The sequence below is a fragment of the Aspergillus aculeatinus genome, assembly GCF_003184765.1.
Source record: "Aspergillus aculeatinus CBS 121060 unplaced genomic scaffold BO66scaffold_26, whole genome shotgun sequence".
NCBI lineage: Eukaryota > Fungi > Ascomycota > Eurotiomycetes > Eurotiales > Aspergillaceae > Aspergillus > Aspergillus aculeatinus.
The window spans coordinates 93,302-108,931 of record NW_020291495.1 but is presented as its reverse complement, the minus strand read 5'-3'; the positions used below and the strand labels follow the sequence as shown (position 1 = coordinate 108,931).

The window sequence follows — 15,630 nt, the reverse complement described above, 5'->3', positions numbered from 1 at the left end:
GCATAACAGGATGAGAAGCAGAAACACCAGGGTCGATTAGCTTTTCTACTCCATTAAAAGGGACTATATTGTTGATCGAGGCGAGTACAAAGATAAACCCTGGCTATATAAGTCAGTGAAGACTGCTCTCCAGGATATCATCCCTCTCACCACAGCACCCGACGCTCTTTACTCCACACTCTTTATCCCACACTCTTTTGCAATCTCAAAGATGACACCACCCAAAGCAATCGCTCTCAGTCTGCTTCTCCTGAGCTCCTGGGCATCGGCGTCCGCCATACCCGTCCAAGCTCGTGCTGCGGCATCTTCCTCTGCCGTAGCTTCGGCCTCATCGGCCCAAGCAACTTGCGGATGGACATACTTCCTGAACGTCGACAACACTACCACCGACGATGACGACGCCGACGACGGGGAGGATGATTCGACCACTACCACCAGCAAGCGCGACGAGCACGAGCTGCACCAGCTCGCCCGTCGAGGCCGCACCACCAACAGCTACAACAACGGCAAGTGCGCTCTAGGGACGAAGATCTTCAAGCCGCAATACCCCGGGCCCGCGAGTCTGGAGTCGATGCAGGGAAGCGCATTCCTCGGATACTACATCCCCAAGCTGGACCAGTGCCCGGCCGGGGCGGTCACCTACGATGTGATCTCCGATAGTTCCGTGCTTACGGATACTGTTGCGGCGTACTGGGACTCGGCCAATGCGGGCACAGGCCAGAAGTACATCGCTCTTGGGGCCAAGGTCTCACCCACCGATTCGTACATCAACGTTGACCATGTTTGTAAGTGCCCCTGGGCAGGTCGTTCTACGCTGTCGACCGTGCAGTAAGCTAACCGAGACTCCCAGACGAGTTGAAGATTGTCGACAGCTTCTTTTCGGCCATGATTGCCAAGTACAACTTCTGTAACAGCTTCAAGACTTTCTTCCTCACCCAGGACACAGAACACCCGACGGCGAATGGAGTCAAGAGCCGACTCCAGCGGCTATACGGCATGGTGAGTGCTTCGCAGACTACATGGAAGAAGGCAGCGCTTGCTAATGCGCTGCGTGCAGCTGCCCAGTAACACCTATCTGGACTTCGTCGCCATGGACAACCAGCTGAACAGCATGAAGGCACCCGTAAGTCAATCGCAATGCACATTACCCCCGGCTTGTATATTGACAACTCTAGATGTTCGACGAGAACCTCAGCGGCATGCAGAGTCCGAAGGGCTCGACGAGCGAAGAGGAAGCCAACAACGCCCTCTCCATCATCAACACCATGGCCACGGTGATCTCGCTGCTCCGCGACAACAAGATCGCCGAGGTCTTCAAGACGACGAACAAGCGCATCTACGAGGCCTTCCTAGGAATTGACCAGCTCACCACGGGATGCAACGATCCGATCCCCGGCAAGGGCTGGGCCGACTCTTACTCGAGCTGGATGGAGGAGTTCCTCTCGACGCAGGCGACCTCGGTCTCCTCGCGGCTTGCCTCCATCTCGGGCCAGGTGACCCCCACCACCGACGCGTCCGGCCAGAAGAATGCCCTTGGACAGGGTCTGGATGCCTTCAACGCCAAGTACCCTGCCGCCTCGTGGACCTGGGATGCCAAGCAGCTGCTGGACTTTTCGGCGCCCAGTGCCATTGCGTTTGCTAAGCGTGGTGCTGAGAGCAGCGTCGCTGCCTGCACGCCTACCGCTTCGGTTTCTGCTTCGTCCAGTGTGGCGGTGGTTACGACCCATGCTGGATCCTCGGCTGTTGCGACGGGTGAGTTCTGTCCTGCACAACCCTACTTATACTGCTCCTGCTAATGCATCACCGACCACCCAGCCTCACACACGAGCAATATCGTGACCTCCAAGGCGACCACGCACACCCCAGAGAGCGAGATCTCGAAGACCGTGCATGCCTCAACGACAGTGAAGTCGGAGACCTCCAAGCCGGTGACTACCCAGACAATCGAGACACCAGTCACCACCAAGCACTCCACCACCACCACCACCGAGGTTGCCCCCAGCTCGTCAGTCACCACCACTTCGACCACCTCGTCGTCGCATACTTCGTCCTCGACTACCTCATCCTCGACTTCGACTACATCGTCCACCTCAGCTACTTCTTCCACGACTTCTTCCGCCCCGTCCAGTACCACAACCACCACGACCAGTTCGACCACTTCCACTACTTTGTCCACCACCACGACTACTTTGTCTACCACCACCACGACTACCACTACCTCCAGCAAGACTACCACCACCACTACCAAAACCACGACTATCACCGCCGCCGCGACCACCAAGGCGACCACGTGCAAGACGGCGTCCCAGTGCCCCAAATGTGGTCTTTTCTCGAAGGGCAAGTGCAGCGGAGGGTAAGTTCATCACCGGCTATTATCACTCCCAGAAGCAGAAGCTAAGTATATCCATCAGTGTGTGCAAATGCTAGCCGGATCTAAGGGATTTTCGACCCGATGAAGGGAGACTGCTAATTAAGACGGATGAACCCACCCCATTACATTCTTGTGGACATAAATAGGTAGACTTTCATGCCTGCCTGTGACAGCGTGTATTATTAGCTTATCTTCTCCACATTCCTTCTTCTAAAGAAACGGAGAGATCTTGAGGTAAACAACAACAGTATCAGTAGTATGTTGCTAGATCAGGCCTTCTCCGCGGCAATCTGTTTCTCCAGAATCACCCTCAACAGCCCCTCCACGTCCTCCTTCTCCATGGAGACCTCCACCCAGCGCAAGCCTGTCCCATTCTGGATGGCATCCTGCTGCAGCACCGCGTCCAGCTCTTCCCAGTTGTTGGCGGTGAAGCTGTTCCGGGCGCCGTGGCCGTCCTCCGCCCCGAAGAAGTCCGCCGCCAGGTGGTGCCGCCACCGGGCCACGTCGTTGTACGCCTGCTTCCGGCCGTGGATCGCCCGCTCGATCGTGTACCCCTCGTTGTTGAGCAGGAAGATCACCACGTCCAGCTTCTCGCGGATGATCGTGCTCAGTTCCTGGACGGTCATCTGCAGACTGCCGTCGCCGATGAAGAGGACGGCCCGCGTGGGCGTGTTCGGGTTCAACTCGCGTTGCGCCAGCGCCGCGCCCAGGGTGGCGGGTAGCATGTAGCCGATCGACAGCCAGGTGATGGCGCCGAACAGACGCGTGCCCGTCGGCAGCGTGAAGTCCCGGCCGCCGTAGCTGGCGGTGCCGGTCTCCGTGAGGACGACGTCGCCTGGGCGGAGGAGGGAGTTGACACGCCGGTAGAAGTGTTTCTGGGTGATGCGGCCGGTCGGCGGGAGGGATTCGGTGGGGATCACGGTCTTTTGGGGCGGATTGGTGGGCTTCGAGATGCGACCGAAGTCGAGGCTCTGCACTAGGCGCGTGACGAAGGCGGGCGACAGGTCGCGGTAGGTGTCGTCGCCAATGCGCACGGCCTTGTCGGTGAAGGTGATGGAGGTGGCGGGGTTGGGGAGGGTCTGGAAGCCTAATGTGTTAGTGTCGGTTGCGTGCAGCCCGAACTCGAGGATCAGGTCCGCCTGGTCGAAGTAGGTCTTGTGCTTGGGATCGCCCAGGCGGCCGGCGTAGTTGCCGTAGACGTTCGGTTGGTGTTCGTCCACTAGGCCTTTGCCGGAGACGGTCGTGAAGGTTGGCCAGGAGGTCTGGCGCACGAGATTGTTGATTTCATCCAGGATGCCAATGGCACGACTCTCGCCGTCGACAAGAATCAGAGGCTGTTTGGCCGTGTAAATCCGGTCGGCGATGCGGGTGAGGACGGTACTCTCTTGCGCAGTGGTCGGGGCAGCCGGACGCTGGATGTTGGTGGTAAGATTGGCGGCCGACACCAGTACGCCCGGCATGTCGTCCGGGATCTCGATGTAAACGGGACGGTTGTGGATCAGAGCTTGCTGCAGCACCGTGTCAATCTGCTCGGGCACGGTGCGAGGATCGTTGAGATTGGTCTGGGCAATAGTGACGTGGGCGTGCATGGCGGCAAAGCGGCGGTACTCGCCGTCGGCAAAGGTGTGATGCACCAGGGCGCGAGACTCCTGAGATGGCCGAGGAGGTGTGCCCACAATGTGGACTACAGGCGCTCGTTCTGCGTATGCGCCGGCAATCCCATTGATGGCGGACAATTCTCCGACTCCAAAAGTGGTGATCATGGCGGACAAGCCGGCCAAACGCGCGTATCCGTCGGCTGCATAGGCGGCGTTGAGCTCATTGCAAGTTCCGACCCAGTGTAGCCCCGAGGGTTCGACATAGTCCAGCAAGCGCAGGTTGTAGTCGCCGGGGACGCCGAAGATGGACTTGACCCCGAGCTGCTGTAGTCGGGTGAAGAGATAGTCCGCCAAGGTGACGGTTTCGCTATCGGATTTGGTCATGGTGAGGATATGATGGCGAGGTGTAAGATTGCTAGAGAAGAGGAGAAATGAAGGGGGAAGTGAGAGAGGGGAAGGAGGGGGTATGGAAGGACCTTAAATTGAGGCAAGTTGGAGATGAATGGAGTGAATGGAGAACAATGCCGATGGGCCGAAGCCACGCGATCTTATCGCCGATAACGAGGGGGAGGCGGAGGTTGAGCCCACCAAGATAACAACCAGTGGCTGAGAGAGTAGGCAATATACAGCCTATGAAGAGTAACCGGATATTTGTCACTTGCAAATAGTATTTCACTGGGGTGTTTCCAGGACTTCACATGGAATGGGTGGTGTTTTGACAAGGTGAAGATGGAAGATGGAAGATGGAAAATAGAGGCGAAAGCGTAACAACCGGGAGCTTCCCCGCTCAACCGCGGCAATTTCCCCATTAGAGCAGGCGGTAGCCAGCCTACGCTTATCGTCGTTCTTTATCGGTCCGCACTTGCTATCACGTGCTTTCTTCCTCTGACCGCGACTACCCGAGGCCACCCGTTCTGCCTACCGCTTTCCTTACCGCTTTCTCTACCGCCCTGAGAGTCTCCCATCCCTCTCTGGTTCTGCCGTGATAATCTTTCCCCCCTCACCTCCAAGATCTCCCTCAACACTACTTACTTACATTGCCACTCCTTCCATTCTGACGTGCTAGATGCAGATTGCTTAGCTGTCTAGCTGGCTTCATGCAGCCAAATTGAGACAGTGAAAACATCCAACCCCCTTTCCCCCCCCCCGCTATTGAGGTCATATCTCTTCAAGTGGGCAATCCTACTCCCTTCTCCCATCGACGCGTCGGCAATCGGGGAAAGACAAACTGCAGGACTCTGTGATGGACCATGCCAATCCCGGTCGGTACCAAAGTGATGTGCAGAGCTGATCCTGAGGTGGTCGATTCCTATGGTCAGCTGATCGGCGGAGAAGCGCCAACTACATGCTACTATGTACTATGCAGCGATTAATGCATGGGATCGCACTGCCGATCGAATCCTCAGCCCTCCTCGATTTCCGATCCGCTTAATCTCACAGCCTCGCAGCCTAGGCGATGACCTCGATGGACGAAAAACAACCATGATCAACAAACCTGATGAGGGGTTCAAAGAACAATCGTCTTGTTGCTTGTCTGTCATGCACTGCTAATTCCACTAAGGGGGACCACGTAGATAATCCATGCCTGAAATTAAGATGAGCTGCTAAGCTGCATGGTCTGGTCTGCGGGGTCATTTGGAGCTCTGGTGAATCACAGACAGCGTGCTCCCCTGCACGTCGAGTCAATGCGTCACAACTAGATGTACACTATGGGCGCGGTAGGATCGGCAACTGGGACAAAGAGACGGAGCTGAACTCGTCGAGTCGCAATGCAACATCGGTTTCGGAAACGGAAGTTCCGATTCTAGACCATGGAAGGGTGTCTTGGTTGTTGCGCCCTAGGAAATTTGAACGCACGAGGCGAGGTCTATAAGAAGGGCTCACATCTCGGGGCTTAGAGCACATCACAAAAATCAACTCCCAAGTTCTGCCAGACCTACAATCCGAACCCAAATCTCAACGTTCAACTCTCAAATACACACCATGTCTAACAAGGAAGAAGTCAAATGGGTATGCCTAGGCCTTCGTCACCTCTAACAAAGCAGCAGTTGACCGATCACGCAGGATGCCTACTACTCCTGGGGCTTTCTCCAGACTCTGATCGAGTTCTTTCAAGCTTCCGTATGTCTTTTCCCTCCCGCATCATTCTTGACAAGATTGCCCCGAATACTGACCACTGAATTTCACGCGAGCAGAAAGAGAAGAAGACGGGCACGTAGTGCTCTTCATACATGCCACAGCTGCAGCTAACCTTTCTGGGTAGGCAATTTCGACCTCGACCAGATCGCCAAGTATGTATTCAAGGGCGATAAAGAGGATGCCAAGAAGTTTCTCGAGGTCTGTGATGCCAACGCAGATGGCAAAGTGGACTTTGGCGGTAAGTCTTCCCATGTGATAATCAATCCCTTGCTGTATCTGTCGAAACGTCATGTTCTGACTGACATGGTCCAGAATTCCTTCAAGCCTTGCTGGACGAGGACGCCAAACAAAACTACAAGAACGCGCTAGTCTTGTATTATCCTTCGGATACCGCCTGAAGGCAGCGCGTATCCCAATTGTCAATTTTACCTGCTATATAACATCTCGAATGGGAGCACTTACGGGCTTGTGTGGCATTCTTAAGGTTGTTGCGTATGAGCCTGACCGTAGAGAAAACACTGCAACCTTTCAACTACCCATTAACCTGCCATTAGTTCGGTAGTAGAATCTCGTCCTACATCGAACATGTTTCTGTCGACACTTGCATGCTCCTGATAATGTATCCCTAGGCAGCGGTAGTCTAGTTGATCCTTCTTCCATTTATTTACTAATCTTCATCTATCTCTCTCTCTCCCTCTTCTCTGGATGGACCATTTTGTGACTAACTAAGAAATTATAACTTGTCCCCGAAATTAGCTACGAGACTGTCCAAGAGAGTATGGGACGTGCTTAGAAGAATTCTCTCAATGTACAACGAAGATTACCATGACACTTGCTTACTGAAACCCAACGACATCAAACCTCCTCCCGTTCGCTGGCAGTGCTCGAGTTGGTCAAGCGGGAGCTGTCGATGCGGATCACCGTGGTGGAGTGGATGCTCGGCTTTTGCTCCATACTCTTCGTCTTTGACCGGTCAGAGGAGGGCAAGGAGAAGGCATTCTTGCGCCAGGACAGATTCTTGCTCCACTCGGGCCGGGGCAGCATGGTGAAGAGGGGCCGCATGTTGGAGAGGCAGGCGGCGGTGATCCCCATCATGGGCTCGATACACGTCCAGACACTTGCAGTGACTTGGTCATCTGTTACCTGGTTAGTAGGGGATAGAGGTGTTGGGATTCCATTAGAGGGGATGGGGGGTAGCTGACAGGTGATATCGCCTCCTGCCTCCGAAAGCTGGATCATCACCACCAGCCGCACGATGTCGAAGGCAAGGGTTCTGCAGGGGTCAGTTCTGGTGCCGCGCAGGAAGATATAAGATGACGTACGTGGTACCAATCAGGAAAATGCCCGACAGCATGACTTTCTGCGATCGAGGGACTTGCAGGTTCCAGACGGCTTTCATCGGCAACACGAGAATGATTGCGTCAGTCAGGATGTTGGGGATTTGAAGACCGTAGTAGAATTGGGCCAGGTTGATGCAGCCTCCCGGGAGATTGGGCTCCCACAGCTTCTTGAAAGGCATGCAGGTCACTGCCCCGATGAGGCAAACCCCAAAACACCAGAGAATCACGATGCATGCGACCACGTTCGAGGCTTGCATCATCGGACGAATGGAGAAGATTCGTTTGTAGAGCGCGAGGATGGAGAGTTTCACAAAGGTGATGCACAAGGTGTACAGGAATGTGCCGGTCGATAAGGTCTATTGACATTTTGGTCAGCGCGTTGATTCAGATCATGTCATAACAAGGGGAATGACCTTCATGTAGACCACGAGTTGGTCCGGAGATACGTAGATGATGTGGGTTCCCAAGCCGTTGTACAGAACTAGTTCCACATCAGCAAGCATTCCAACTGGAAATCCCACCTTATCGACATACGAACGACCCCTGCGACCGTAATACCATATTCGAAGACCTGGAGATAGTTGCTGGTCAGCATTAGGGAGATAAGGCCGCTGTTGACCCTTGATTACTCACCAAGGCAACAATCATGAGGTAGTCATCCAAGAAGACCTTGGTGCGAGTGATACGCCGACACCACAGACGCAAGGCCACAGCCAGAGTTGAGACTACCAGCGCGAAACAACTGGCTGTGATCACCACATGCCGCAGGTTATCATGGTCGTATCCCTTCTCTCCCTGCGCAAGTGCACTTTTCATGATGTGGAGTCAGATATGGAGGATGAAGCGACAGTCAAGCAACAGGACGCGAAGCAGCACAGTAGACCCCGGGCGTGTCAGGGGCCTGCTGGACATTAAAGTATGGGCAGGCGTGGTATGACCGACTCCTCACTGTGGTGTGGTGAGCTCGCTTAGATCGAAACCTGCTTCTTGCAAGTTGATATCATTTCCAGGCAGTCGCAAAGTCACGACAGCCATTGCTCCGCAATGCAATGATTATCTGGCGATAAGTACCGCCACCATAGCTCGACAGGAGGGATTGATCACGCCGATGCGGTCACTGCTGCGGCATACAGGGCTGTCATGCTATGATCTGTCAGGAATATAATCTACCTGGAACTCCTTGCCGAAACTAAATGCAGTCGATTCCCGCCGAGGATCGGCGATCCCAGCACTGCATCGGGTTTGCGCATACGGATATATCAGATTCTGCGAGAAGAGACGCAACGGGACCGATCATCACGATAAACCAATCAATCGCGATGATCGCAGGGCGTGCACTTGTCAGCGATATTGCACCCTGAGCGTGGTGAGTTGAGACTCGCTTGAACATGTAGAGCCAATGACTTTTCCTACCCATCCAGTTAGGGTTCCCTTTCCCCCGCGTTTAAAACCTATCTACTCTAAAGAAAGCTCCTCCGGAATGTACAGTAATCGTATAGATCATCGTGGCACAACCCCTGCATGGGACTTGACGGCTGCCCTGAGACTCTTCACGTCCATTCATCTCCAATGTGGCAGTTTCATGCAAGGGATGGCCGACTGACTGGCGTTTCCTGGAATTCATTGTCGAGGTTGGCACCTGTTCCTGGCATGATCGCCCATTCTTATTTCAACAGTACTGAAACAGGAAAAGGGGAAGGAAGATAGTTCCGAGAAGCAGCTGTGAATTGGTGCTTTGCTTGCTATTATCGAGCTGGGGGGTGAGGTTCTTCACTCTTTCCTGGAAGCTGATCTGAACTCCTTCCAAGACGGAGATCCAGTCCATCATGGATGGATCACACGTCTCTACCCCCTATTGCCACATCTAGAAATCTTTTCGATGGCCAGCTCGACCAGTTTTCCCCAGTTCTCCCCGTCGGATTCCCAGCTGTGTGGTTCGATGGGCTGATCGTTTGCGTCAACAGTTGACCGAACTTTCGACTTTGTAGAACATGAACGACTGCAGCAGAAAGATCGTGTTGCCGACCGAAACGAATCAGGTTTTGAGACTGCATTCCTCCCCAGAACTGGCGTCAACAGGAAACTGCTTTCAAGCATGAATGTTTTTGTGACAATCAAGACACAAACAGCCCAGTTTCAGCGCCGGGTCTCTGGAGCATTGAGTTGCCAAGAAGGCTCATGACAGACGAAAAGAAATGTCCCCTGGCCAGGTTTTCAAGCACGGTCCAGCATTCGCACCTCTTCGGGCTCCCTCCAGGTCCCCGGGGTGTTAGATATCTCCAGAACATGGGGCTCTTGCTTGGAAATACACGGGATGTGAACCATGGGTGTTCGTGAGATCGAACCCGACGACATGCGCCTTCGTCGTCACCACCCAAACTCTGATCCAAAAAATATCTTTCACCTGGTGCCTTTTCCACGATATCTTACTAGATCAGGCAAGAGATCTTGTTTAGCAGAAACTCAGAGGGCTACAGCCCGCCTCGCTGGAGTGAATTTATGATCCCTGAGATGCCACTCCAGCTCGTTCCCCAAACCTCAATCGCAAGACGACAGCGAGAGACACCCACCCACATACGAGATGACCGGCGAGAATGATTCAGTGAAGTCCACTTCGGCCAATTGGCCCTGCACCTTGCCACTATTTGATTTCAGTCAAGTCCCTACGCGGCGGCTGCTACCGGAATATCCCACACATGAAGCTCAGATCTTCCTACCCAGTGGAACGGTGGCTGCCTTCCGTTCTCTGGTGCGCCAGATGGGTGCTACCGAGTTCCATGGTCACTTAGCGATACTGCAAGCCCTTCTGGCACGGCTCCTGGACATCCGCGAGGGCTGCATCGGAGTCGCAGAGCCTCAACGTGGAGGGCGAAAAGAAGTCCAACCGCTTCCCCATTGCTTCAACATCGCACCCCAAGACACAGTTACCGAGGTCATCCACCGAGCCTGTCAGACTACCCTGGAAGCCCTGAAGTATGGGCCTGGGAGGGTGAACGATCTTCTCTGCCTCTATTCAAGGACACACTCGACTCCTGAACACCCACTTTTTCAGCTGCAACTGATCTATCAAGATCACCATGCTGGCAACCTCTCTAATATTTCTATCCAAGGTGATGCTGCAGCTCCCTGCGATCTCGTTTCATACCTGACCCGGCAGCCTGATGGAACTGCCAGCATCACCCTTCGCTCCCCAACGTATTTGTACTCACACGAAAGTCTACATTTCCTCCTACGAGCTTACATGCGCCTCTTCGAGTCTTGTGTAAGAGATCCGCAGATGCCAATTGCACAGCAGCGTTTATATGACGAGAACGACGTGATGGCCGGGCTGATTTTCGGGAGAGGGCCCCGTCTGGATATCACCGATCCGGCCACAATTTCGAAGCGAATCGAGCAAATGTCGATCGCGAGGCCTGGAGTGGTTGCCGTCAAGGATGCGGACGGGAACAGCTTCACATACAAGCAGATGCAGCAGCACATTCAACGCGCAGCAGCTGTCCTTCGCATGAAAGGGGTTCAAGCCCAGGGCTATGTCGCCGTATGTTGCGAACCGACCCTACATTCCGTCTGTCATCTCTTGGCGATATGGCGCATCAATGCCATATATGTACCGCTCGATCCGCAGAATCCCTTCTCTCGACTCCAACTGATTTTGGACGACTGCCAACCCGCGGCGATCATATACCACGCCCCAACTGAATCGGTCATCCGGCGACTGAATCTCCATTCAAGTACTCCGGTCTCCATCGCCGAGATTGGCCGTGCCCAGACCCAGGCGTCTCCGGACTTGTCCCAGTGCGAATCTGCAGCTTGTGTTCTTTATACTAGCGGATCCACCGGAACTCCTAAGGGAATCCTGCTCACGCATGCCAATCTGCTGCATCAGATCCTGGGGGTGCGCCATCGGTTTCAGATCGGCTGTGAAACTGCGCTCCAACAAAGCTCACTTGGATTCGATGTCTCTCTCGATCAGATGCTTCAGCCTCTGGTGGGGGGCGGCTCATTGATTGTTGCCCCGCGCCGTCTACGTGGAGATGCTATTGCGCTCTCTCGGCTGATGCTGGCCGAGAACGTCACCTACACTTACGCCACACCGTCGGAGTATATGATGTTGTTGCGGTACGGATCGGATGCTCTGCACCAGCTGTCCTCCTGGAAAATTGCCTTTGTGGGAGGTGAAGCCTTGCCACGACATCTCATTGAGTTACTCCACGCCCTGCGGCGACCTGGCTTGCGGCTCATCAATCGGTATGGACCAACCGAGATCTCGATTTCGAGCTCATGTCTTGCGATCGATACTTGCGATCCTGCCTGCATCGATCTGCAACCCATCAGTGTCGGGTGGACCCTGCCCAACTACTCGACATATATCATCGACCTCGATGGTGCGCCACTGCCCGTAGGGTTCACTGGGGAGATTGTCGTCAGTGGTCCGGGAGTTGCCAGGGGGTATCTACACAAAGATGCCCTGACCAAGCAGAGATTCCGACCGGATCCTTTCGCGGACTCCCCAGACAAGAGTCGCGGTTGCACCATGTATCGAACCGGTGATAAAGGCCGTCTGCGCCCTACTGGGGAGCTTGTGTATCTCGGGCGCATCGACGGTGATCACCAAGTCAAGCTGCGTGGCTACCGCATCGAACTTGACGACATTGCCAGCACGATTCTGAAGTCTGCAGAAGGACGGCTTGCCGAGGCCGTGGTCTCTGTGCGCGGCTTGCAGGACGCCGAAGGGGATCGTCGCTTTCTGACCGCGTTTGTCGTCCCTGTCTGCGCGCAGGAACTCGCGGCCGTGAACGAAATGCTGCAGTTCCTCGACGAGCTCGTTGCCAACCTTCCACTGCCGCCGTACATGCTACCTCAAGTCATCGTCCCAGTCGATGGCCTGCCCCGAAGCCCCAATGGCAAGCTAGATCGACGGACAGTCGACCAACTACCATTGCCCTCCAAGAGGCAGCATGCCATGTCTCCCACGATTTCAGATTCTGAACGCTTCGTCATCTGGATCTGGGAGCAGTGCTTGGATCAAGCCGCCCAGACGGCCGTCTGGAGTTCCACGACGGACTTTTTCCAGGCTGGGGGAAACTCCTTGTTGATGGTGAAGGTGCAAGCTTTCTTCCAGCAACACCTGAAGCGATCGGTCCCTTTGTCCACGCTTTTCCAGTCCAGCACGATAGAAGACATGGCCGCGTTGCTGACCGGTGCGCCAACTCCGCCACCCGAGTCCAACATCGATTGGGAGCAGGAAACCCTGCCCGGGCTGGAAGAGAAGTACATCTGCGACGGGAGGAGCCCCCAACTCAGCCCTCTCCACGCAGAGGGAGGCATCGAGGTGTGTCTGACCGGCGCAACAGGGTTTCTCGGCTCTGCACTCCTGCGATGCCTGGCGGCGGACCCTCGCGTGGCCCGCATTCATTGCATCCATCGCCTTACGCCGCCGTCGGTCGCATCCGCCGCGGGCACGGCCAAGGTGGTCCGCTACAGGGGGGATCTCACAGCGCCCAGACTGGGTCTCGACCGGGTGTGTTGGCAGGAGCTGGCATCGCGAGTCGATCTGATCATCCACAACGGCGCCGACGTCTCGTTCCTGAAGTCGTACCGGTCCCTACACCCGGCCAACGTGCAGTCCACCCGCCACCTCGCCTGCATGGCCCTCCGGCGTCAAATCACGCTCCACTTCGTCTCCACGGCCGATGTGGCCCAGTTGACCGACCTGGACTCCCTACCCCCTCGGTCGGTGGCGCACTGCCTGCCTCCCGCGGATGGCGCAGACAGCGGCTACGTGGCTTCGAAGTGGGCGAGCGAGGTCTATCTGGAGAAGTGCGCGGCTCGGTTCCAGCTCCCCTGCGCCATCCATCGGCCGACCAACATCGTCGGTGAAGGCATGCACGGCACCGATTTCATGCAGGGTCTCATCCAGTGGTCCTTGCGCACACTCCAGCTCCCAGCCCTCCCCCACTGGACGGGCTTCTTCGACTTTGTGTCCGTCACGGACGTGGCGATGGAGATCACGCAGGCCGCTTTGCGGAGCCCGGAGGACCGACGCAAACGCCCCGAGATGAATGAGTCGCCCACCTTCCATCATCACGCCAGCACCACCCCGGTACCCGTGGCTCGGTTTCGGGAGTTCCTGGAAGAACGCTTCCGTGCGCCCCTGCGGACGGTGGACGCAGATACTTGGTTAAAGCAAGCGCGTAAAGAAGGCTTGTCCGGTCTACTGGAGAGCGTGGTGGCTGCGACGCTCACGGACCCTAAACCACATCGTATGCCTCGCATGCTGCGCGAGTAATTGGGTTCGTATCCGTACTGGAGGGCCGTGTAAGAAATTTTGGAAGAAGAAAAGTGTATTTGTCTAGAAAATGTCAACGCTGGTTAGGGAGGTGGTGCTTGCTGTACAATTGCGACCGTGATTTCTACAGATTCGGCATGCGAAGACCCATTCATTCCCCGATGTCTGGCCGTCTTGTTTGTCTCGTTCGTCATTCGTGTCATGTCCACCATTCAGGATCTACAAGCGCGCCCGTTCCTCGGGCGTCAAGCGACGGCGAGGCGGTCCACCGCGACTGCCGTCTCCCGAGGCGATGGGTTGAGGCGCCACAGGCCACGCCCATTTCTGGCGCTGCTCCGCCGACGCAGTCAGCTCCAGGCTGTCGGCGACGTAGCGGCCCAGGACGGGGAGGAACTTGAAGGCACTGTTGGTGATGGTGGTGATTAGCAGCTGAGTTCCTCATCCGGGATTATACTGGCTGTGGGTGTTCCGGGAGCGCTCAAGGGTTAGGAGAGATACGTACTGGCCACTTCCGCCCGTCGCGACGAACAAACCCTCATAGTCGGGGTGGTAGTCGACGATGAAGTCGCCCTTGGGGGTGTCGCTGTACCAGCACAGTCGGCGCTGGACGAAGGGCCGGTCCTTGAACCGGGGCAGCCACAGCTCCAGGCCCTCGCGCAGCGCCTTCTCGGCATCCGGGGGCAGGTAGCCGCCCTGGCGGGCCAGCGTCGGGGCCGAGTAGGCGCTCGGGTTCTGCGGCTTGGCCTCGTTGGTGCGCTCGTAGCCGAACCCGTGGCGCGCGATCTTCAGCAGGTGGGTCCCCGGCGTCGGGGGGAAGGTGAACCACCCGGTGCTCAGGTCCAGGATCACGGGGCAGCGGTTGTTGTCGAGCTCGCGGGCCTCGTCGGCCGTGAGCTGCAGGAAGGCCACGGGCTGGGCGACCGAGACGGAGCGGCCGGTCATCTCCAGTAGATGCGGGGTCCAGGCGCCCGTCGACACCATGACCAGGTCGGCGGCGATGCTCTCGCCGCTGGCCGTGCGCACGCCGGTCACCCGCTTCTTGCCGGTCGTCGCGGGGGTGGTCTGCGTCAGGAAGTCGGTGACGGTACCCTGGGGCCCGGCGCGGAACGAGACGCCGGCCCGCGTGCAGTTGCGCGCCAGGTGGCCGATGCTGAGCTCGGCGTTGGCCCAGCCGGAGTCCATGTTGACATAGCCGCTGGCCTGCGAGAGATCGCCGTGGATGCCGGGGTACTGCTGGCGGATCTCGGCGCCCTGGAAGGACAGGAGATTGGCGGCCTTGCCGCCCAGCTGCTCCATGTTCTGCTTCGACTGGGCGATGTACTCGTGCTCGCCGCTGCCTTGCGTCTGCGTGCACATCAGGCCGCTCTGGTAGAAGTACGGGGCGTACTCGCCGTGCCAGCCGTTCTGCAGGGCGTCCAGCGCCATGCGGGCGTAGAAGACATCGGCATAGTCGGCGCGGATGATGCGCGAGACGTCGACACTGGAGCCATCGGGCACCGGGGCCAGATGCCGGTCCAAGACGGTGATGTTGGTGTAACCCCGACGCGTCAATTCCAGGGCTGTGGACAGACCGAAGACGCCTGCGCCGACAATCACAATCGCGGCCGATTTGGAAGGAGGGATAGCCATTATTCGGGATAGAATGGGAGAATGATCAAGTGTGCTTGTCTCTGAAGGCGAGGATCATCCAGGAAGGGCACTGTATTATATAGACAGGCTGGAGGGCGTGGCATGTTGCCAGAAACGGGAGAATTTTTCAGGTCCGAAGGTCGGCCACATCGAAAGCTTGGCGGGAGGAGTGGGCACGGCATTATTGTCATCAATGCAATCCGTCCCCACTCCTACACCGGCCCGGCTGGGAAGAATGCGGAGGGCCCCCATTCTGTACGTAAA

At 56.4% G+C, this 15,630-nt stretch overlaps 6 protein-coding genes across 6 annotated transcripts; 3 read left to right on the top strand and 3 right to left on the bottom strand.

Moving 5' to 3' along the window:
- Positions 1-31: 31 nt before the first annotated feature.
- BO66DRAFT_95421 (uncharacterized protein) lies at positions 32-2,534 on the top strand. Its single transcript, XM_025653730.1, has 6 exons — positions 32-785; positions 851-999; positions 1,058-1,123; positions 1,176-1,752; positions 1,816-2,353; positions 2,412-2,534. Exons 1-6 carry the CDS (start codon positions 212-214, stop codon positions 2,425-2,427), a joined length of 1,920 nt encoding a protein of 639 aa, XP_025503566.1. The 5' UTR covers positions 32-211; the 3' UTR covers positions 2,428-2,534.
- On the bottom strand, positions 2,473-4,683 carry BO66DRAFT_392155 (alpha-keto acid decarboxylase family protein). Its single transcript, XM_025647437.1, has one exon. The coding sequence runs from the start codon at positions 4,351-4,353 to the stop codon at positions 2,641-2,643; it is 1,713 nt and encodes a 570-aa protein (XP_025503565.1). The 5' UTR covers positions 4,354-4,683; the 3' UTR covers positions 2,473-2,640.
- Positions 4,684-5,736: 1,053 nt separating this feature from the next.
- BO66DRAFT_95399 (uncharacterized protein) lies at positions 5,737-6,571 on the top strand. Its single transcript, XM_025653728.1, has 5 exons — positions 5,737-5,979; positions 6,034-6,090; positions 6,165-6,180; positions 6,233-6,346; positions 6,421-6,571. The coding sequence occupies exons 1-5, from the start codon at positions 5,953-5,955 to the stop codon at positions 6,504-6,506; spliced, it is 300 nt and encodes a 99-aa protein (XP_025503564.1). The 5' UTR covers positions 5,737-5,952; the 3' UTR covers positions 6,507-6,571.
- Positions 6,572-6,937: 366 nt separating this feature from the next.
- BO66DRAFT_374859 (uncharacterized protein) lies at positions 6,938-8,293 on the bottom strand. The gene is made up of 6 exons (XM_025645620.1): positions 8,082-8,293; positions 7,983-8,019; positions 7,862-7,929; positions 7,431-7,804; positions 7,311-7,381; positions 6,938-7,244 (listed from the first exon to the last, which is right to left on the bottom strand). The coding sequence occupies exons 1-6, from the start codon at positions 8,262-8,264 to the stop codon at positions 6,964-6,966; spliced, it is 1,014 nt and encodes a 337-aa protein (XP_025503563.1). The 5' UTR covers positions 8,265-8,293; the 3' UTR covers positions 6,938-6,963.
- A 1,913-nt stretch (positions 8,294-10,206) lies between these two features.
- Positions 10,207-13,737, top strand: BO66DRAFT_452187 (acetyl-CoA synthetase-like protein; the record flags this gene model as incomplete). Its single annotated transcript, XM_025651921.1, has 4 exons — positions 10,207-10,228; positions 10,559-11,243; positions 11,277-13,254; positions 13,357-13,737. 4 exons carry the CDS (start codon positions 10,207-10,209, stop codon positions 13,735-13,737), a joined length of 3,066 nt encoding a protein of 1,021 aa, XP_025503562.1.
- A 77-nt stretch (positions 13,738-13,814) lies between these two features.
- Positions 13,815-15,521, bottom strand: BO66DRAFT_392151 (NAD(P)/FAD-dependent oxidoreductase). The gene is made up of 2 exons (XM_025647436.1): positions 14,240-15,521; positions 13,815-14,140 (listed from the first exon to the last, which is right to left on the bottom strand). The coding sequence occupies exons 1-2, from the start codon at positions 15,364-15,366 to the stop codon at positions 13,957-13,959; spliced, it is 1,311 nt and encodes a 436-aa protein (XP_025503561.1). The 5' UTR covers positions 15,367-15,521; the 3' UTR covers positions 13,815-13,956.
- Positions 15,522-15,630: the final 109 nt, after the last annotated feature.